Source organism: Eutrigla gurnardus (assembly GCF_963514095.1).
Source record: "Eutrigla gurnardus genome assembly, chromosome: 12".
In the NCBI taxonomy this organism is placed as follows: Eukaryota; Metazoa; Chordata; class Actinopteri; order Perciformes; family Triglidae; genus Eutrigla; species Eutrigla gurnardus.
This window is the reverse complement of record NC_139926.1, coordinates 12,599,693-12,622,446: the sequence shown is the minus strand read 5'-3', so window position 1 is coordinate 12,622,446 and position 22,754 is coordinate 12,599,693. Positions and strand designations below refer to the sequence as shown.

The 22,754-nt window shown below is 41.1% G+C and overlaps 1 protein-coding gene across 1 annotated transcript in view; it reads right to left on the bottom strand.

Annotated features, from left to right (window-relative positions):
• pth2ra (parathyroid hormone 2 receptor a) overlaps positions 1–22,754 on the bottom strand; it is a gene marked incomplete at both ends in the record, with an annotated part of 80,263 nt that overhangs the window by 48,019 nt on the left and 9,490 nt on the right. The window contains 7 exons of the mRNA XM_084023118.1: positions 3,409–3,475; positions 8,365–8,425; positions 8,732–8,885; positions 10,633–10,816; positions 18,540–18,637; positions 21,900–22,021; positions 22,614–22,724. Coding sequence (XP_083879244.1) covers positions 3,409–3,475; positions 8,365–8,425; positions 8,732–8,885; positions 10,633–10,816; positions 18,540–18,637; positions 21,900–22,021; positions 22,614–22,724 — 797 coding nt within the window. The remainder of the gene's footprint in view (positions 1–3,408; positions 3,476–8,364; positions 8,426–8,731; positions 8,886–10,632; positions 10,817–18,539; positions 18,638–21,899; positions 22,022–22,613; positions 22,725–22,754) is intronic.

The window sequence follows — 22,754 nt, the reverse complement described above, 5'->3', positions numbered from 1 at the left end:
CTTCGGGTTAATTGTGCTTAAATGTTGTTTTCCTGAATTAGCTACACCCTGGTCTAGACCCTTAGCATAGATTATTAACCCTGCGATTGGTCCTGTGTTGTGTGCATCTGGGAGTGATTTTGGTTGCCCCTTTTTTGGCTGCATGCTCAAGGACCTCATGTGGTCACGGTGATCACACTTGCTCAAAACACCTTTTATTGAATTTTAAACAGCTCACTCACTACTCTTAACTGGCCTCCAGCTTTTAGGGGCTGAGAGCATAAAGTATCACTACCAGCAGGGGGAACAGTTTGCGGTGTGTTTGGCTAACAGCTAACGGCTAACACGCAATACACACATTGCTTCTGCTGCTCTGCAGCTCACTTTATTGTTTTGCTATGTTTGGCTAACTGCAACCTGCTTACTACCAGTACACAATGAACAACAGGGATATATAAAGTGTAAGCTGCTGCTATGTGAGCTAATTGTGGGTTTTATTCATTCAATCACACCATACAGCAGACACACCTGGCATAGATCTGCACTCTACTGAGTGCACCTTTCTAGTTTAGTAATTGGTTCTTACAAACACATACAAGGCATCCACCTTTCTCTGACTTCAACTAACTTAACTTGACTTGTCAATTGGCTAAAATACCCATTCCTTGTTGTACATCACTTATTAAATGACATTTAGTGGTGACCCAAACCACCGCTGAAGAAAGCAATGCGCGTTCACACCAAAAGTGAATATTTTTCATGGCACAATAAAGTACATAAAGTCAATGCAAAAATGGGTGTGAGGGACTTTTCTCCTTAACTGATTCCCTCAGTGTAAGAGGTTTCATCTTATATAATATAAGGGAAGTTACAGATTTGGTGCATTTCTCAGATCAGAATGAAAATTCTCATAACTATTAGTCCAACCTCCACAACATTGAGTCATTTGTGCAAATCATACTAGCAGTTTCTCGTTCATTTGAACAAATTGCAAATGCTTTTGGACATGTATCACTTTCATACAATTCTCTTTAGTTTTATAACATTATCATTTGCTTATGTCATGTCAGTCAAAATAAACTATACTTATGGATGCTGAATAGTTGTTCCCAATAAAACTAATAGGGCCCTAGTTTCGTAGACCATGTGTAGTCGGCGCGCAGCGCACCTGCGCCACGCCGACAGGGTGTGTCCGCCTGGACTTTGCAAGTTTTGTGCACCGCGCAGGCTAGCGCAGGCACACCCCCCGTCACTCCCACCCGCGCAAGTGGGAAAGAGGGAGGAGAAGAAGGCGTGAGTGGGAGACGAGGAGGAGACAAGCATGGACTGCGATTAACACAGCCGATTCAGATCTTCACCAATCAGATGAGCTCCTCTCCTCACCTTTAATGCGTTAGGGGAGGTTCAGTGCAAGTTTCGTCACTTGACAACCCAATGACAGAACCACGCTCATCACGCGCTGTGCGTGCGTATAGTCATAATAATTATAATGCCGATATTATATCACTATAGAAATTGTAGGCATGTCTATCACAAAACAGGGTCAGGGCGCACAGCAGTAGACATAATAGTGGAGAACCCGGTGCCTGCACGAGCCGGCCGGGCCGTTCATCATCATCACCACCGTCTTCATCATCTGCGCTACAAAGCTGCACCGGATTCCCCGTCCAACGCCAGAACGGCGGGACACCGGGACCTCGCGGGCCGCTCAGACCAGCTGCAGCCCCAACTCCGGTTCCAGCTCGTGGCAAAGTTGCGCGTTTCCACGGACACAACAGGCTGCCGAGGCGTGAGACCAGCACGAGCTGCTGTATTTTCTTTTTAAGATTTTTTCAGGCATAGACGCATTTTATTAGCAGTGGATAGATATGAAAAACAGAGGGAGATGTTTTGGTCCGAGAGGTCCAAGTTTCAGCTGTGTTAATTCAGTCAGGCTGAGTTTCCGTTACGCGTGCCATCCGCCTTTGATCTGACGTCAGATATGACAGGACAATCTATATAGATATAAATTCACGTGTTGATTCAATTAGTTGCATTAAATAGTGCTTGTTGTGATTATTTATTGCATTTAAATGTGCCTGGAACTGTGGAAACCTGCCTGTGAGGTCTTGGTGACGTGTGCGCACTGCGTGCCGGTCAGCCAAACTGCCACTCCGCCAGCTGTAATTCGCCTTACGCCAAGAGTAGACTAGGTTGGAGCTGGCGAGCTATCGGCGCAGTCTCGGCGAGGCTTTTTGCCATGAAACTTCCGCTGCACCAAGCTGAATCTGTGACGTCTCTCCCTGCTGCGCCGCCACACCCATCTTGGCGCAGGCGATCCACCAAACTGTGACTGGTCGGAACTTGCATCATGCCGGCTCCGCCACCCTGCGCTGCTGCGCCACCCTGCGCTGCGCCACGAAACTAGGGCCCATAGTCTTCATTTCAATGCTTGAGTCATTACATACAAAATTGTTGAACTAGTTATCAAATTCTGTCAAGCTAATTTTATACCTTTCCTTATCATTTTTTCCTGTAAATTTCTCCTAAATTGAACAACTGCTCTCAGGTAAACTTCAGCTTTCACTCACTCCAGGAGATACTTTCCTCGCTGCATTGAAAGGGATGATATCCATTGTGTTGTAGATGAAAATAAGTGGCCGGACAGACAGGAACGTCTGGATGTGCCAGAATGATTTACCTATGTTCAGGTACAATATGTACTGTTATATTGTTCACATTTGTTTCTTATGTTTAAACTTAAATAAGTGACTCGTGTATTTTTCTTTTGCACAATGCTGTAGAATTGCAAAGAGCATATACAGTAAAAATGTGAAACGTACGTATTCAGTGTCTTGTAGTCACTTACTCCCCTAACTACAGCAATGTGTAACTTTACTGTAGTTTTCAAATGGCTGTACCAGTAGTGAGTGCTGTCTTTTTCAGGTCGTGTCACCGAGTTCTGGTCTTTTTTTTTTTGCATTGGAAAACACTGAGAGGATAAACTATCATAATGAAAACATGACAAAACCATTTGACTATCTTGTTCATAAACGATGGTGTCAAGACTTCTCATTTTGATGACACTGGCAGTTTCATTGACATGAATACTTGCTTTTGAGGAATGGACTATCCATTTTGAGCAAGTGATGTGCATTTGTAGGTTATCCACTAGGTTTTGAAGTTTGCACTACTTGTTTTGAGAAATGCACTAACTGCTGTGAAAATGTTAATAGTGATGTGAGAAAAGCACCAAAGTGACTGAGAAAAACTGTAATACTAAGTAATGTCACAATCTTAGGTAAGGAATTATGCCATAACTTAGACATGCATACACAAAAGACCCCCAACCTTTTCAAGAGTTCTTACTTAAGCCTCACTTTAGTTAATCTTTAGTTCTCAAAATTGTCCTAACAAACAACAAGGTTTATTTTACACTCACACTCTTACCCCAATGGCTGTCAGGATGGGAACCTGGTAGATCCACTTAATATTACCAGCACTTAACTCCCAACACCTGCAGTTGACAAAAATACAGAGGATATGGGGAAGAGGATGAAGTTAGAGAAGCAGGAACAATAAGAATCTGGATGGTGTTCAAATGGCACACTGGAGATGTGAAGAAAGATGTAACTAATTAGTAAAGTATAGCATCGGATAAATGATTAAGATCAGTGGGAAAGAGAGGAGAGGTTAGAGATTACATTTTAATGCTAAAAGTTATTTAAAATGTCCCAAATGTTTTGGTTTTTCAAAGAAAATCAGACGAAGAATAACAGAGAAGAGACCAAGAGCAGCAGAGCAGATGGTGTTGGGGGAAACTAATGCAAATAAATAAAGGGAAATTAATTGATGAATGACAAAAGAATAAAACCTGCAGGGGGTAACCTCATTTACATTCTGAGACAAATGCAAAAGGGAAGAGACGGAAATCTAATCTAGTGGATATTTGGCATCTCAGAATCAGAATGAGTTTATTGCCAATTGTTCTTGCACATACAAGGAATTTGATGTTGTGATGGGTGCATAGCAATAAACAGTAAAATAGTATGAAGACATAATTTAAAATATATGTATATGGAAAATGTACAACAGACGATGAAAAATTAAGAAACACAAATGTATGTATTTGAAGTGTCCATATCAAAAGTGCTGGTCAGGTCTATGTAAATTATATTCCCAGGGAGGCTGAGTCCCTGATATCTTCAATATGTGGTTTTACACATTTTCAATAAAAGTTATTATTTTTATTATGTTGTATGATTTTCCATTTTAATTCGCAACTTCAATCACATATATTTCATCTTCATTAACGTTCCACTCTTAAATTTTTTTTTCCATACTGTATAATGTTTACATTTTTCATTTCAGGTTTTCAAATTCAACTTCATAGTGTTTTTATGGCCTGCTTTTCTCTTATTTAACATTCTCTCTTTAACATCTGATACATTCTGTGTCATGTCTACTAATCTTAGTTAAAGGTTAAACTTACACTGGTGGCACTATTATATCCCTATTAGTGTAATGCCCATTCAAAACATGCCTGTTCAGAACGGGCCAATTGCTTGGCCTCTGGTCTTGCAGCTTTCTCCAGAAACACTCATCCAAACAACTTCAAACTCAACACTGCACTTATTTATAATAGCAATAAACATGTCCTGACATTGTTGCATACATTTGGGTGAAAACACAGGGATATCAACGGAGGTCTAACTGTACCCAGTATCAGTCAATATTTTAACAGCTCTATCAACTCTAGCCATTGTCTCATTTAGTGTTGGATGATCTCCAGATTAACAAGATGTTTCCAGCCACCTCCTCTCAGTGTGATGAATGTGTGGAATGAAATGTGGGGGTAATGAAAGTAGATTTGGAAGTGCGAAAATTTGTCACTATGCTTAAAAACGTCATCACCACTGGCTCTACCAGAGAACATCTCCAGAAAACTACAGACTCCTGTAGAATGTAATGTTTTTATTACAGTTCTGTTTTATTGGCTTTCAATTAACACAGACTTTTTATTTTGCAGGTCACTGAGTACAATTTGACTTTTGTTCTCAAAAGTAGGGATGCACGATATTATCAGCAAGGTATCAGTATCAGCAGATATTGACGTTAAAATGTATTATCGGATATCGGATAACACGCCGATATATTAAACAGATAAATAAAGACTGCTGCTTCCTTGATTAAATCAGATTAAATGCCCGAGGGCACAAGGATTGCGTGCGCATCGCGAAACGTCACCTACTTCAAATTGCAGCAGAGCGAGGGAGAAGTTAAAAATGTGACGGTGTGGACGTTTTTTAAGGTGTCAGAAACGGATATCAAAGTTTGTATTTGCAATGATTGTTCAGCATCAGTGATGGGAGGAGGAGCCAAGACGCATTCTTTTAACACGTAAGTCGCTGTCGGCAACCTTTCCTGAATACTAGAACAAATAAAGATGCTGTCCTCTTTTTTCAATTTCTAAAGTTTACCTTCACCAAAAGGCTCTGAATATTGTAAAGGATTTGAATCCACCATCTGCCCCTTTTGAAGGAAATGCTGCCTAGATGGTTGTATTGAAAAGAATCAAATTAAATCTTAGTTGTTCAAAACAAGTACAGTACGTTCCCTAAGCCTTTCTGTAGCATTGAATGGTAAATCTTTGCACTGGTTGTGAGATATTTTTTCGTTCTCACTGTCTGTCTTCCCCAAAGTCCTCAGGGACTTAGATAAAAAGGTAAAGTAAAGTAGACGTTTTTATAGGTGAAAAATGTGTCTCCTCCCGTTGCTGTGTTAATTCCTGCACCCAAATATCATACAGCCAGAAGCCGGCTGGGTAGTGGCCTTAAGTCCTATCTGGTTCATCTTTGCTTCCATCTCGGCTCTCCTCTATCTCCTCCTGGGGCAGTCGACTCGCTTTCGGTAGTGTTTGATTCAGCAGATCTGGCCATGCTCAGTGATCATCTCAAGGTCTGATGCACTTCATCCAATCCCCACTCTTCCTTTACCGTTGTTGATGTGTGTATGTTTTTGTCATATGCCTTCCAGTGCTCCAGTAATGAACATAAAAAGACAACAAATTAAGACAAAAATGTAGTGAAATTCATGAAAGCTACCAACAGCGGCATATTAATGTGCTGCCGTTGCCACTGCAAGATCATGGATGAATGAATAGATGTTGTTGGGGGTGTAGCAGGAGCAGATTTGGTTATCAACAGATAATTATTAATGTCAATATGATTATCGATATTAGTAATTATATTTAATATGTTATTATGATATAATCATAAATATACGGGGCACCACCCTGGGATCAGGGAAAAGATAACCGAAAACTGTACTCAGTCTCAATATAAAGGGGGTTTTATACTCACATGCCAATCATCGTGATCATTGGCATAGAAGTATAAAACAATCGAACAATTAAAAAGGCGTGAAATTCGAGCACTAGCCTTCACAACCTGCTGTTATCCAGTGACATATACACAACAAGCACAAGAGACCGCTAGTTATAATATAACAATATTTATTAAAATCAGTAATAATGATCACAATCAATAACACTGCAATTAACAAAGCCTTATTACCTAACTACCTAACACACAAAGCTAAGCTAAACAAAGGAAGAGACACACGTGGAGTGTGTGTGTGTGCGTGCGTGTGTGTGGAGAGAGAGAGAGAGATGGCCGGGTGCGACCACCAGGTGGAGCTATTTCCCACAGCGTTCAGGGGCTTTCCCACTGACGTCAGATAGAATAGCAAGAGAGGGAGAGAGAGAGAGAGAGAGATGGCCGGGTACAGCCACCAGATGGAGCTATTTCCTTGGCGTCCGGAGACGGAAACAGCTGGCGTAGGATATGTGTGGGGGCGGTGTATGTGTGTGCACTGTTAGCCGGAACAAAGAGAGAGGGAATGCGCGCGTAATACACAAAGGATCAGTAAGCTATTACCATCACACGGGAGCCCGTGAATGAACTGGCGTTCGTTCGGCGGGACCCCGGTCCTTTAACTGATGGTAGATCACTTACTAAGCTCGTGAATGTGTCCAAGGTTGGACACACACTGTTACCGAAATGAAACCCAGCGGCGTGGGTACACAATCAGCATTCGAATACATAAAGCAACGGACTCGGCGGTCCGTGATCAAAACTTAAAACACGTTAACAAGAATTACAAGCATATCCTACACTATCAAACTTATGTCTCTGCCCAGACAGATTGCCTCTTACTTTGTCGATGTGCGTAAGTCCGTCTTGTGCGGCGGCGCTGCTTCTTGAGCTCGGGCTGTGGTTCGCGAGTCCTCGGCGGCAGCGGGGGACGCGAGTCGGTTGAGTCCAGACGAGAGCAGGGCATAGCAGTTATCCTTCTCATTGATCAACTTGAATGAAGAAAACAGTTTGTGTTCCTTCCTTCCGTGGGCAACAATAGAATGGCACGGGTTGGCAATTTAGTCAGCTGACTTCAGACAGGAGCGGGGCTCAGAGGTTATCCTTCCTGCTGGTCGCTGGGATAAAGGAACCGTTTGTGTCCCTCTTCTGCAGGCAAACAAAGAATCGCGCGGTTGTGGCGATGTCCTCAGGATCCAAAAAAAATGAGTAAAAGAAAAGGGGCGAGTTGCGGAAAAAGGGGGAAAACAGTCTGTTGCTTGTCCAGCGAGTTTGACTGTGGCCTAAGACAAAGGAAACGCTGCAGACGTTAAAAGTTCCCCTCCTGTTGTAGCGGTGTGCCTAGGTGGAAAGAGAAAGTTCTTAAGGTGGCGCCGGGTTTTAAAACCTCACGGCTGCTCCCGGGGACCCCCTGGGGTACCTGTGGTTGTCAGCCAATAGGGCACCAGTTGTGTGACGTTGCACTTCGCATCTTGCTGAGAAGTGAAACCAAAATGGCGGTTGTAGTTCTTTATCCCCTTTTTCCCTTTGTTCTGACCGCATGTGAAGGCTTTTGGTCTCTGTGTAGGCTGCATTGTGTAGTCTCAATGGTGGCGTCCCTACAATGTTCTTTGCGATACAACACATGTAATACTAAATAAAAATATTAGAGAGTGCTAAACATCTCCTGAACAATACATTTAATATTTTGTGTCTCTGAAATATATTTTATGATTTCAGGATTGTGATTGACAGAAGTCCAAAAAACAGAAAGATAATAATTCACTGATGCCATGCTCAAAATACCACCACGACCTGTTCATACACCACCCTCATATGTCATATATTGCTTTTTGTTGGTATAATCTTGGTATAAAAATCGTACATATTTAATTTCAGATGAATCAAATGTCACCACAATTATGTGATACTTATACTAAACCCCAAAAATGTCTTTGTGTCTCTCTTCATGCTTATTCTCAAGCTTATCCTTCTGACTATACGTCTTATATCTTTGGTGTAAAACAAGAGACACAGTATGATGCTCTCTCACCTCGCATCTGCTAGCGTTGCCCTGACAATCGCCCACAATCCCACAAAAACAGCTGGAACACCTGAAATAAAAAAATAAAAAAAGAATGGACACAATGCTGTCCAAATGATCACATACTTTGTTGACCTGATTCATGGTCTAGGTCACATTTCATTTCCTGTTACATGCTGACTTATATATGTATATATTGTTGTCGATTGGGATGTAGAGAGAGCACAGAACACATTAATGTCGTTATTTCTGTCAAGCAATATTAATGTGCATTCCTTATTTACTGGCTGAGTGTTTCGAAGGGCTCCTTAAGTGGTGCCGCATCATGTCATTGGTGTTAAGTGCGTTAAAACAATTTACAATTGTTCCTGCTTACCCCATCCGATGAGGGTGAAGCCCCAGAGGTATCTGGAGTCTGATCGGAAGGCCATGAAGATGAGACTGTGGAGGTAGAGGCCTTCTACCAGGATCCAGTAGTAGTTGGTGGCCAGAAAATAGATGAAGAGCAGCACTGTCACTTTGCAGCCAATCTGATAACAAAACATGAACACTTTTATCACCTTCTATTTTTACCTGTCTCTTTGTGTGCCTGTGTGTTGAAATATTATTGTGATCACAGTACTTACTCTTCTCACACTACAGGGGCCCTAATAGAGAACATGATAATCACACCTTGTCTTATATAGCTGCGCAACAATGAGGAACTGAAACTGTTAATACAAAGTTTATGTAAAATAAATGAATCAATGATTTTCAGAATCATGATAATAAATGAATACATGTATCTTCTTCTTCATCCACAACTAATATTCTGACCAATATGAGGAATTCACATAAGACATGCACCGTTGCACGAACATAGGCTGTAATTTAGTCACGTTTTATATGTCACTTTGCAATAGCTTATATTTCTGAATGTAGCAGAACTAAATTACATCTGTTTGTCTCATCTCTTTCTTTTTTTGATTGTGTGACATCACTCTCTCTCTCTCTCTCTCTCTCTCTCTCTCACCTGGTATCCTGCTTCCGAATGGCTTTGGCTGGACCTCTCCCCTATAAGCTCATCCCAGCTTGGGTTAATGTGTGCGTAAATGCCGATGAGCAGGACCTGGACATTGGCTTTTCTCCTCTCCCCAGAGGTAATCACGAAGGCCTGATTGGCTCCTGAGTGGTGTCAAGCACCTTTTGAGTGGCGGTGACGCGCTCCGGCCACGGAGGACACTGCTGTTTTTTAGTTGGGATTTTCATTTAGTTGGGACTCTTTTGTGTCTCTTTTTTGAAACCCTGTTTTGCCTTTCAAGGAATCAGCTTTGCTTCTTTGTCTGAACTCTTGGCATTATTATTTGAAAATAAGTCTGTTTTGTTTTGTGAGAAGATCAACGCTATTCAATCACTGAGCCTGTGCAGGCACAGGCTCAGTGATTGAATAGCATTGACCAGCAGAGTGAGTATTTTTTTACCACGGAGAGTTTTCTTGCACCATATATTGCACTTTCCGGCTTGCTTCGTCTATTTAGTTTATTTTTTGCTAAGATGCAGCATTTGACTGCAAATTAATATAATTTAGCTTAGTTCTCTTACGTTTATTCATTTTCATTTTGTTTAGTATTATAATTTGTATTAGTGCTAACGCTGCTTAGCCCTATTGCTCATTAATTTTTTTTGTTAATCATTGGCTGCTGGTTGAAACTGATTGTTTATGTGCAACAACAGGGGAGGGAAAAACATAATTGTCATCAGGTGCATCAGTGTCTGTATGAGTGATCCTCACTCCTTAATATTCCACAGTCAACTGTCAGTGGGATTATAACAAAGTGGAAGCGATTGGGAACGACAGCAACTCAGCCAAGAAGTGGTAGACCACGTAAAATGACAGAGTAGGGTCATCGGATTCTGAGGCGCATAACAGTTGCAGTTGCTGAATCTGTCTCTATATTAGATCGACAATGGTCAGTTTAAAAGATTTTTGAGAGCTTTTGGGAGGCGGCGCCCCTCGAAACTCGCCGCGACGCGAAGGCATTGCACGGCTTCTTACATAGACAATGAATGGGAACATCCCCCTCCGGGTAAAGGTATGAACTCAGGCAGGATGCCTTTTTTGGCTCAATTGACAAATCTTTCAAATTGTAGACCAGAGCTTTAAGGCAGAGCATTGTCAGGGAAGAAGCTAATTTCAGCTACTTGTACCTGCGAGCTCATTATTTCGGGCAATATCTAAACCTCATGACCGCAAAGGTTAGAAAAGACTCGAAGAAAACAAGTAGACCTGCTACTTACATACTGAGACTTGTCCAGTGGTGCCATGCTAACTGCCTTTAAGTTGTCCAACAGGGCAAAATCAAAGTCCTGCAATCCAGCACTGGAATGAACCACTTTGTCCTTCACAAAGATGCTGACTGCCCGTAACATGAAGGAAACAAACAGGTGCATGTGGATGTAGTTTCTGGTGCAGTGGAGACGCCTGCCATGAATACAAACAGTATTCAATGTTATAAATTCATAACAAACACATATGATTTACAATATGATGCAATCCAAACCCTGAAGACATTTCTGTAGATAAATCCCTTTTATTTCAGCTCCTGAAGCCGATGAGTGTGTTAGAGAATAAATACATCTTGATTGTGGTCCAAAGCTAGCCTTCAGGTACAGCTCAGCAGAGATGGAAGAAAAAAGAAAAGTATTTTGTTCTTGTGACTCATAAAATCAGCACTGATCACAGACAGTAGCATTCCAGTTTTCAGTTACCATTCCCTTTCCCCCCAGAGTGTCTTCCAATTACTATACTCTAGACAAAAACACCTGTTTAACAAAAGGCTATACTTGAATTGCTTTCACTGCCAAGGGAGTACCTCCCTATGCATCTGCCTCTGCGGTTAAATTTACTTAGTTATCAAAAATAAAACAGTTTACAAATGTTTTAAAGGTCACGGTTGACTGCTCGTCGAAGAAAACAATTAACTAATTGTGTTTGAGTAAAGCTTACCTAAAAAAAATTAATTGGCAGCAGAGGCTGGGGTTTGACCATGGGCAGTAGCCAACATTCAGTTCTTGCGTGATCAGGACACAGTCCCGGCGGCATGGGCGGGCATTGGCGGGCCGTGCCCGCTCACAGAGTCAGCCGTGCCCGCCCTGGGCTGGAAGCTGTTTAAATGATTTGGGTTTTGTTTTTTACCTCGGAGTGGCCAACTCTCTACTATTCCTATCTCGGTTTGTCGACAATTCAACCAATCCAACCAATCCAACCAACGAACCAAGGCAACTAGCTGGCCAATTACAGGTGTTGGGGGGGTGGGTCACTGACTTAACAACAAGTTATTTAGCCGTGGTGTTCGGCATGGATGTCCGTATTTTTCCCCAAAAAATATGCGGACAAGAAGTGAGGACGCGAACGGGAGCGAGCTGGAAGCAGCGATATTCACTTCTGCTGGAAACGTCAGCACCGAAGTCAACCCTAACACTGGAGTAAACATTCATGCTAGGAGAGGTAGCTCCCTAGCTGCTGTAGCTACCGCTCCCAGTATGAGTTCAGTGTTCAGGTTGACATCAGTGCTTCTGTTTCCAGTAGAAGTGAAGCTGTATGGTGCTATCTGCATGCCACAACCCTTGTTGCCGGTCTTCTTTAATAAATGCTTGAGTTGCATAAATGGACACAGCGCTACACTATTTTGTTTGTTTTTTAGATTTTGGGATGAACTGCCCCTTTTCAGTAAGAGGAAAATGACTTCTCCGCACTGTAGCAGTGGTCACGAAGCCATTGTTCTGCCTGAAGCAAATAAAATGTAGGTTGAAAAACTTTGCCCCCCTGAAAAAATGTAATGCACCCCCCTAAATTTTTTCCTGCAGCCGGGTCTGTCAGGACCAATGGCGTAGCCACGGGTGTGCCAGGGTGTGCCGGTGCCACCCACAGAGGCAGCTGGCACACCCCAAAAATTGCCGTCAGACGATGTGTTGCGAGTCGCCTGTTTTCAGTTGTAAACCGGATTAAATCCACCAGCAGAGCAATGCTCACAGAGAGACTGAATAGCATCTCGCTGCTCATGTTTGAAAAAGAGCTCGCGGAGAAACTGGACTCTGATGAAATAATAAATGCGTTCAAGGCCAAGCTACGCCGTCTTGCCCTTTAAATTGAGAGCTGCGCAGTGCGCACAGGTAAGCAGCAATATCGTTGTGTCCTTTACTCCTGATAAGCCCAATAGTTGTGTTCAGATGGTTAAATAGCTTTGTTGATCATGCGTAATGTGGATACGTTATGGCTGAGAGCGCACGAGTACGTGCATGAGTGTGTCATATTTCACTATGTTCATCTCATTGGGCACTGTGTCTGTGTGCATGTTTTTGTGGTGTTTAATTTTTTGAGAACACAAAGGGCCCTAGTTTCGTAGACCAGGCGCAGTCAGCTTTCAGCGCACCTGCGCCGCGCCGACGGGGTGTGTCCGCCTGGACTTTGCAAGTTTCGTGCACCGCGCAGGCTCGCGCAGGCACACCTCCCATCTCGCCCACCGGCGCAAGTGGGAAAGAGGGAGGAGAAGAAGGCGTGAGTGGGAGACGAGGAGGAGACGAGGCGTGGACTGGGATTAATACAGCCGATTCAGATCTTCACCAATCAAATGAGCTCCTCTCCTCTCCTTTAATGCGTTAGGGGAGGTTCAGTGTAAGATCCGTCACTTGACAACCCGATGACAGAAGCAGCGCCGCCGCTCCCACCACGCTCATCACGCGCTGTGCGCGCGTATCATAATAATAACAATGCCCATATTATAAAAAACAGGAGAGAGCGAGGGAGATGTTTTTGTCCAAGAGGCTGAGTTTCCGTTACGCGTGCCATCCGCCTTTGATCTGACGTCAGATGTGACGGGACAATCTATATAGATATAAATTCACGTGTTGATTCAATTAGTTGCATTAAATAGTGTTTGTTGTGATTATTTATTGCATTTAAATGTGCCTGGAACTGTGGAAACCTGCCTGTGAGGTCTCGGTGACGTGTACGCACTGCGCGGCGTCAGCCAAACTTCCACTCCGCCAGCTGTGATTCGCATTGAATGAATGGACTTTATTTACGCCTTGCGCCTTGCGCCAAAAGTAGACCAGGTTGGAGCTGGCGAGCTTTCAGCGCAGTCTCAGCGAGGCTTTTTGCCACGAAACTTCCGCTACGCCAAGCTGAATCTGTGACGCCTCCCCCTGCTGCGCCGCCAGACCCATCTTGGCGCAGGCAATCCACCAAACTGCCAAACTGACCGTGCGCAAGGCTGCGCGGGTCGAAACTTGCATTGCGCCGGCTCCGCCACCCTGCGCTGCGCCACGAAAATAGGGCCCAAAGTGTGCTTTTTCTATTACCTTGTTATTGATTTCTTTGAGAGCATGTCACATATGTGAATGTTTAGACCTGATGTGAACTACTGTTGACTATTACTGATAGAAGCACACAACGTGTGGGTATTTTTTGTGTTATTAATGTTGTATTCGAGAGAGATACATTCTTTTGAATGTTTGTGGAGGTGTAACACTGTTGAAAATAAATTTGGCACACCCAGTATTTGCTGGTGCACACCCAATGTCTTTTTTCTGGCTACGCCAGTGGTCAGGACAATGGACGCCTAATTAGAAGCTGGCCAAGAGGCCACATCCTAGCATCAGTTTATTTTATAACTAAATTGGAAATGTTCTCTTTCTCCCAATGTGCCATAGCAAGCACATTTTTGGTTGGACATTCACAAGCTAGAAATTTCAAGTCACAAGTGAAAGCAGCATGAACCATGTGTTTTGCAGAGGTAACACCCAACGAGGTGTTGTTGTAACGGATGGACTGGAGGATGGCAGTTGCAGTTTAGCTGAGCTGCACATCTAGAGTATATTGTCATTCTTATTATTCTAATTTCGTTTTAAATGCCTCTGGCACTTCAACAGTGTGTTTCTGCACAACCTCTCATTCTCTGAATTAGGATGTCACCATATTCAGTCATGTTATTTTTTCACTCTCTTTAAGCTCTCAAGTATCAGTTCATTATTGCAAGGGCACCTCCTGGCAGCTATTTTTTGTGTTACAAGGGCTGTAATTGTTTGCCGGAACCTTTCAAATGTGTATTAAGAGATATAATTTTCTGTATAATTTCAAGCATTAATTCCCATGGAAACTTTTGGTAAACCATGGTCTATTATGGCTGATCTCATCATGTTGCATTAGACACCCCATAATTGCTCAGCACTAACCTACGCAAATGGCTGAATGTGGTTTGCTCAGGTTATTGGATGCTTAATTAGGTATGATATTGGGTGATGCATATTATGATGCATATTATTTCCAGTGGCAGTATATTTAAAGAGAGGCAATAACAGAGAGAGCAGAAAAGAGCTGAGAGAGGCTGATCAAGAGCCTAAATCAAAAGTTCACAAGCTGCTTTACAATGTGAAAGCAGATTTAAAGATCCCATATTATACTGTTTTTCATCAATTTCACACAGCTGTCAGAGGTCCAACACTGTTTTCGATATGCATTGCCCCAAACCCATCTGTGGTCCTGAATTTTAGCTGTCTAAAAGTTGCCTCTTGAGTTGAGCTCTCCTGAGAACAGGTTGTTTCTGTGCCTGCACCTTTAAATGCTAATGAGCTCCATCTTTCAATGCCTATTTAGAGAGAAGGAGAGGCTAGCAGCAGCATGTGCCAATGTTTATGGTGGATGTATCACTATGACTCGCCTATGTGGCTCAGGTGAAGTTGCTGGGTCCCGTATGGTTTGGACAGTGTCGAGGCAAAGCCAGCTTTGTACTGACCCTCGTTACTGAAGCAGTCCTATGTGAAGTAGTTAGTACACACATACAAGCTAACACGAACCATAGCCGGCACATTGTCATTAAAAATGAAACGCAAGAGACCAGACCCGGATCGTCGTGCACGCCGCTCTGTCGGACACGCGTCCCCGTGTTCCGTCTGACCGGAGGCAGCAGTGAAGGCGCACCAGAGTGCGGATTGTCTCCAGCTTCACCCGCACCGGGATTTATTCACGGAGCACCAGCCGGATCACATAGGGCCACAGCCAGTTAGTCAAGCTGTCCTCTCCCCGCTGTGTTGCGAGATGCCCCCTCTCAGATATCTACTATCATTGCACAGAGGAGTTCAGTCTATGCAAATGACTCCTTTCATTATATAGCAACAGGAGCTGAATCTGAACAGCCTGTAGAAGCGCTGTTTTACCAGTGGGTGGGCTGCAGAGACCATGCAGGAGTAGCTTGTTTTCCTCATTCTGGGAGTTGACAGGTTCAGGGAGGACCAGTTTATAGGTGTAGAGACCAGAGAAAACCTGTTTTTCATAATATGGGACCTTTAAGGTATTTGCTTGTTGAAATACATCCTGAGCTTCAGCTCATTCAGAATATGTGCTCTGAACTTTTCCTTAAACATGCAGCTCTGTTCACCTTCAGTGAGTTCTGTCTGAGATTAGTAGCTGTTGACTAAAATCACTTTGTACTTCCATTTGTCCTAATGGAATCCTGCAACCTCCTCCTCTAAATGCTCTCATTTAAAACAGGAGTGTTTCTTTTTCACATTGTGTACCCATAATTCATTCTGAGACAGAGACCACTATAATGGATTGCCTTGAAATAAGGTTGGAGCTTTAAAAGAAATGTGCCACACTGTTGTGGCCCCAAAGGTTAATATTGCTTCAATAGCCCTTCACTGCAGCCCACACTTGCTACTCAGGCTGTGGCAACACATGGGAGTTGTTTATAAGGACTTGTTTAAGATATGTATAATTGTATTTATTATAGGAAATGCTTTGTTCGCTGACCTCCTCACAGTCTATTTCTTTCAGTCTCCTAATCTGTAAATGGGGCCACTTCAACTCAGTAGGCAACAGCAGTTTCAGGTAGAAAGGGATTACCAAAAAGTTGTTAAGGTTCTAATGGGATGATAACATCTACTATAACATTTCATATTAATCCTGGAGTATAAATATAATATCTACACAATATAAAATATAGTAAAAAAGATCAGTATTTTCACCAAGAAAGCTGTTGTTTTTTTAAGAGATATGGTCTTCAGTAATGCCTTCTTTACATTTAAAGGTGCCTTCTTTACATTTAAAGGTTTTTAGTTTGAAAATGTGCACTTTTACTTTAATATTCTTTCATAAAAAGTATGTTAATTGATCTACCGGTATTACTTTGTGAACCAGTTATGTATATTAAAAGTGGTAAAATTGTATATGGGCCTCACATTTCATTCTAAAAGGTAAATAACAGAAAAAAATGTGAATTCAAACAGATTAGAAATGCCTAAGTCTTTAACCACACTGTCTATTTCCTTTAAAATCCAGATGTATTTTGTTCCTAGCCACGCCTGTGCAATGAAAGCAGTAAAGTTTTCTTGATGCCTATGGGCAATTCTGAGCAATCACACTGGGCCACTGCTCCCACCTCAATGTTGCCTTTGCTGTGTCCTGTCAATCACACATGCATTAATTAACTGGTTACACTTGAAAAAATAGAGACATGCCAGTGAAGTTTAAGTATTAAGCATTAAATTAAAGAAAACTTTTGCTCCACATTCTTCCACCTGACACTTAGCACATGCAGCAGCAGTTACAACGATTAGTGCTTAAATAAATAAGTTCCAAGCCTCCTCAAATAAGGTGATTTTGGTTAATTAAAACAGTTAATTCAAAAGTGAATGTTAATTGAGAGTCTCTGAGAAAACTCAAAGTCTGTACCCTTATTCATAAATTGCCTGCAATACCAACGCGCCGACACCTTCCGGGTCATTGGTGTCTGGCGCGTTGGCCAACTGTGGGTTGTATTCGTTCAATCACATACAGAAGTGGTCATCACAGAAACACCTGGCGGAGTGCACCTTTCTAGTTCTAGTCCATGGTCACTCTAACAGTGCCTGCAGTAAATGCATGGTTTGTGTACAGTATACCATTATACCATAATATACGTAATATTTTAACTCTTTTTAGCATTTTTTTATTACATTGTGAGCCGGATACAATGAAATTCTGGTCTGCTATGTACTTCAGCATGTGTAAGAATGACAATAAGGTTGAATTAAATTTTGACAGTGAGGGCAGAAAATAGGGACTGAAAAGAAGGAAATGGAACAGACGTCACAATAAATATTACAATCTATAAAAGTCGAGAGACTTTAAAAATTGGACAACCTGAAAAGTTTAGTTGTTAGGCAGTACACCATGCTCTAGATAAACTTCAAATGTTTTCTTCCAAAAATGCAGGAAAAATACAATACAAATAAATTGTCACAAAATTAAATACATATCGCGTCCTATACACGTAATGAGCGAGAAAGGGACAGAGAGTTGGAGAGGTCAAAAAACGATAGCTCCAATCCCCGCTTTTCTTGACTGACCACAAATTAAATTACACCTACAAAACACTTGCGAGAGAATGACGCATTAACCCTAGAACACTATTGCCGGGTGGTTTTCATTATGCTGCGTTTATCTGAGTGTCATGGGTCTCTGGGTAGCTTCAGCATTCTCTTTGACATCTTTGATGGCATGGGTGTTTTCCTAATCCAAAACACACTTTTTCCTTCAGGCACATGTTTGGCTGATTTTAACCCAGCAATAGTGATAGAAGGTAAAGTAGTTTACTATCTGTGTGTACCAATTGCATGTAAGGAATAAGGTAAGTAAGAGTGGTTCTGGAATTGCATGTTGTCTTTATTAAGTGCAGTGGTTATGAATAACTATCACAAAGTGGTGATCTCCAAGAGCATTCATATTATGATGAGGTTATTTTAATCAGCTGACCTTTTTTACCCATTCGAAATAATTTTCTTTCATTTTGTTAGATATGACACAGTTCAAAATAAAAGAACACTACTCAAATTTGTCATGTATGGTCATATTTTTATTTATTTTGATGACAATGCTTTTTATTGGGTGTATTATCTCGGGTAAAAATCACTCGGCGTTAGTGATGGTGTTTCGAATTTGAGCGATAGTGTTCTAGGGTTAAAGGTGCAATCTGCATAAACAAAAATACATCCATCCACTATAATTATATATTATTATTCTCAACAAGAAAACAGCATTTGGGCTCCTACAAAAGACTTTTCAGAATAAAAGTTAGAATGGGACAGAGCAGACACAGTAGAGCAGCAACTCATGCAGTCAATTTAAAAAGCACATTATTTAAACATTAGAAAATATGTGTTTTTACCTGAAATATCCAATGATGAAGATGGCTACCAGCAGAGAGCTGAAGGACACAGCATAGCCAATGGTATACATGACATATAGCCTCTCAAAGAAGTCTCGCTGTCAACATAGAGAGAAATATTTGCAATTCAGTCCACTCTTAAAGGTGTAGAATGCCAGGGATTTAATTATTATGTATTTGCCTTTTGACAGGAGAAGATAAAGAATATTATATAAATAGCCTGCCCTGCACATAGTCACATATCAAGAGTTGACCAGTAAGGCATACCCGGAGCATCTACCAAATCAGTCTAAAGTGAATTAAAACAAAAAAGGGTAGATTAATTAAGTTTTAGCATGTATGTATGTATGTCAGTCTTGAATCCTTAATCCCTGACAGCTTCCAAAGTGACAACATCAGCAATTCAAACAAAATGCCTTTTTGTCTGGTGAAGATAACGCTGTATTTTCAAGCATCAGTTAGACTTCTGGAGCCTGAAGATTTAGGCGATACTGAACAAAAGATGGCTTTTATATAGTTGTTTCACTGAGCAGAATACAGATAGTCTTCCAGGCAATATAGTTTCTTTGATCAATGGGTTGAACATAAAAGGGTGAAGTTGAATCAATTTAAAAATAGTGAATATTTGAACGTGTATATACTGTCTAGTGTGTGTGTATACACTGTAAATAATTTACAGTAGTAAGGTGTTTTTAATAAACAGTGCTTTACTGTTAATATTACAGAAAATCTGTGAAATTTCAGCTCATTTACTGTATTCTCTAATGTATTCCTATTATACAGCACTTTACCGTTAAAGTGTCAGCAAAGTGTATTAATTAATTTTGTATGCAAGAAGTTGCGAATATAAGTTATTTTAGAGCTGATTCTCTCTCTCTCTCTCTCTCTCTCTCTCTCTCTCTCTCTCTCTCTCGCTCTCTCTCACACACACACACAGACACACACAGGCAAACACACACACCCACACCCACACACACACACACGCACACACACACACACACACACACACACACGCGGTTACTTGCAGGCTGGATTGAGAAACCTTTAGTCTTCGAGTGAGCCGTAACTCTCCTGCCGATGTTCTTGGACTTCCACACTAACAGTATTGTATATGTTCGTAATACTGTTAATATATATATGTTCGTACTACTGTTTTTAACATGTAATTTTAACATGTAATACTGTTTTTAACATGCAATTTGTTCAGCATGTGAAGTTTTTACATGTAATCTTTACATTCAAATAAAAGTAAAGTGCAATAAGAAGCTGCTTTTTCTCTTACATTTTAATCACAGGATTGAAATATCAGTAGGTTCATTTATTATGCTTTGCCTTCCGTGCTTGTGGCCAGGTTCAAACAGAGATTTTGTGAAACCTAAAGTCAGTCACATGTAACATGTTTTTCTTAACAAAAGTGCCTTTAAATGTGTGCAATCATATTTTTTTAATAGATTATTGAAACTTATAAATAATACAAACGAAATAGTCATTTAATTGTAAGATACAGTGAAAGTAATTTTAAATATCAGTTTACACTGTATTTTTCATTTACAGGACAAAACTGTAAATTGAGTAACAGTAAAAATATGTAGATTTTACAGAAACATAATGGCAACCCAGCTGCCAGTTCATTAATGTTTTTTTACAGTTCACACTGTTTTTTAATTTACAGTTTAAAGCTGTAACTTTCAGTGACAGCAAAAATATGTTAATTTTACAGTAACATAATGGCAACCCAGCTGCCAGTTCTTTACTGTTTTTTTACAGGAAAATTTCTAACAGTGTATATATTGCCAAGGAGATTCATATTTTGTAAGCAAACACAATACAGCTACAAGTTAAGTTAAAACTGCATCAATGATTATTATAATTTAACAGTAAGCGTGAGTGTGCACCTCTGTGTGAATCTCATACTATGCAACAGTAAACCACATTACATCTAGGATGCTCATCATTTATTCCTGCATTTTTATCCCCATTACTTTTTTCCATATACACAAACAAATTCCAATTAGATCTGGAAAAGTTTCGTTTGTTTAAGTATGCGGATGATATGGCCCTGGTTGCCTTATTAAAGAAGGGGGACATAGTCGGAGAGGAAGTATATAGAGCACATGTGTTATCTCTCCAGAAGTGGTGCAACGAAAGTTCCTTAGAGATCAATGTAACAAAAACACAGGAACTTGTTTTTCATGAAAAGGACCCTGCAGCCCCTTATAATTAGGGGACAAATTGTAGAGGTAGTAGACAAGTTCAAATATCTAGGTACATATATTGATTGTAACCTAAATTTCAGGGAAAACACAGACTATATTTTTAAAACCTGTAACCAACGTCTACATCTTTTGCGCAAGCTCAACTCCTTTAGAGTGAGTAAGCACATTATGGAAACAGTTTATAAGAACCTGATAGAGGGCATTCTAACTTTTAACATGGCAATGTGGTATGGTAATCTAAACATTAAAAGAAGAAGCAAGCTGCAGAGAATAGTAAACCTTGCCTCAAAAATAATAGGGACAAGACAGAAACAATTAAGTTGTATGTATGAGGAAGTGCTTAGGAAAAAAGCTGTCAAAATAGCAAACGATCCCTCTCATCCACTCAATAGGGAGTTTGAACTTCTTCCCTCTAGACGTAGACGTTACAAAGTGCCACGGGCAAATCGTAACATTTTTTAAAATTCCTTTATTCCTAATGCAATTGGGGCACTGAACACCATGTTCCCCCGTTGATGTGTTGTAATGTAACTGCCACTGCTGTCCTGCTTTTTGCCCTGAAGATGTCTGTGTGTAAGTGTTGTTGTTGTTGTTGTCCTGCTTGTTGTTTTTATGAGACCAAAAACAAATTTCCACACCGTGGACAATAAATGAAACTAACTAACTAACTAACTAACTAACTAACTAACTAACTAACTAACTAACTAACATGCTCAAAGACCTCCTGTGGTGTCTCACACTTTCTCAAAACACCTTTTATTGTCTGTTTTATACATTGACTGCGCTCTGGCTCCTCACTACTCATAACCGACCCCCGGTTGCTAGTGGTGATACCCCCACCTGCTACTCTGCACCCACAGTGGGGGGTTCAGTGTATGGTGTGTTTGGTCAGCAGCTAACGGAACTACCAGTTCACACACTTCCTGTATTGCTTTAGTTGTGTTGTATGGTGTGTTTGACTAATCACTAAAAGAACTGTCCCTCGCCACAACTCAGACACTGCACACACAAATTTGGCAAGATTGTATGATGTCTGCTATGACGACTCTGAGCCATTTGTTTTATGATGCCTTTAGTGTGAATAATAACTTTACCTATAGTTAACCAAATCAGTAGCTGCCTAAATATTTATAATCATACTCACCCTTCCTTCCTCATCATTAGGCTGGAGGAAGAGCAGGCACTCTGAGTAGTTGGTCCATGTTTTGTTCCAGTGGTCCACAATCACCCAGGAATTGTTGATATCACACTTCCTGTAAGCATGTCCTGTAAAGACACATACCTTTATCCCTTGATAGCTTTGTTGCACCTGTTAGGGTGAGGCATATTACGCCTTTATCAGTTATATAGACCTTTTCTTCACAAATTACATATTGGCAAGAAAACAGGTATAAATAGTCAAATTAATGGTGGCTCAATCCCATTTAGCTGCTTGAGGGTCCTGCTATTGTGCATGCTAGCTCATGGTGTACCAGGAGACTTGAATAGAATGGAGCCATCATAAAATGATGGACGAAATATCTGATGTTGAAAAAGTCATGGTGCATGGTGCATGGTGTCCAGGTACCTCATGTTATCCCCATCATAGCACTACCAGCAGAGTTCTAATTAGTCAAAATGATTAAAAATAAGTGTCTGAAAACAGATAATGGTTTAAAATGTACAGTAGAAATGCATTGTGGATTTTGAATAGCTCAGGTACCGTTAAAGTAAGTCACATAGAAAAATACGGATATTACAAAATACTGTGTCAACATCAGAAACAGCCTGAATGTATCTCTATATTTAAATTTACTTTAAGTGGTGGTGGTGGTCATGGTACATCTAAAAAAAAAAAAAGTACAAATGCACGGTTAACCTCTGTGGTTGAAGTCATAGATGTAAGATGGGCAGGGGACCTTCGTAACCAGCCCAGGGGAGCCATGGGGCCAACAAATAAGACCGTCCCAGTCTGGAGGGCACACCTCATCTACAGCGACAAGAGTAAAAGTAAGAGGAA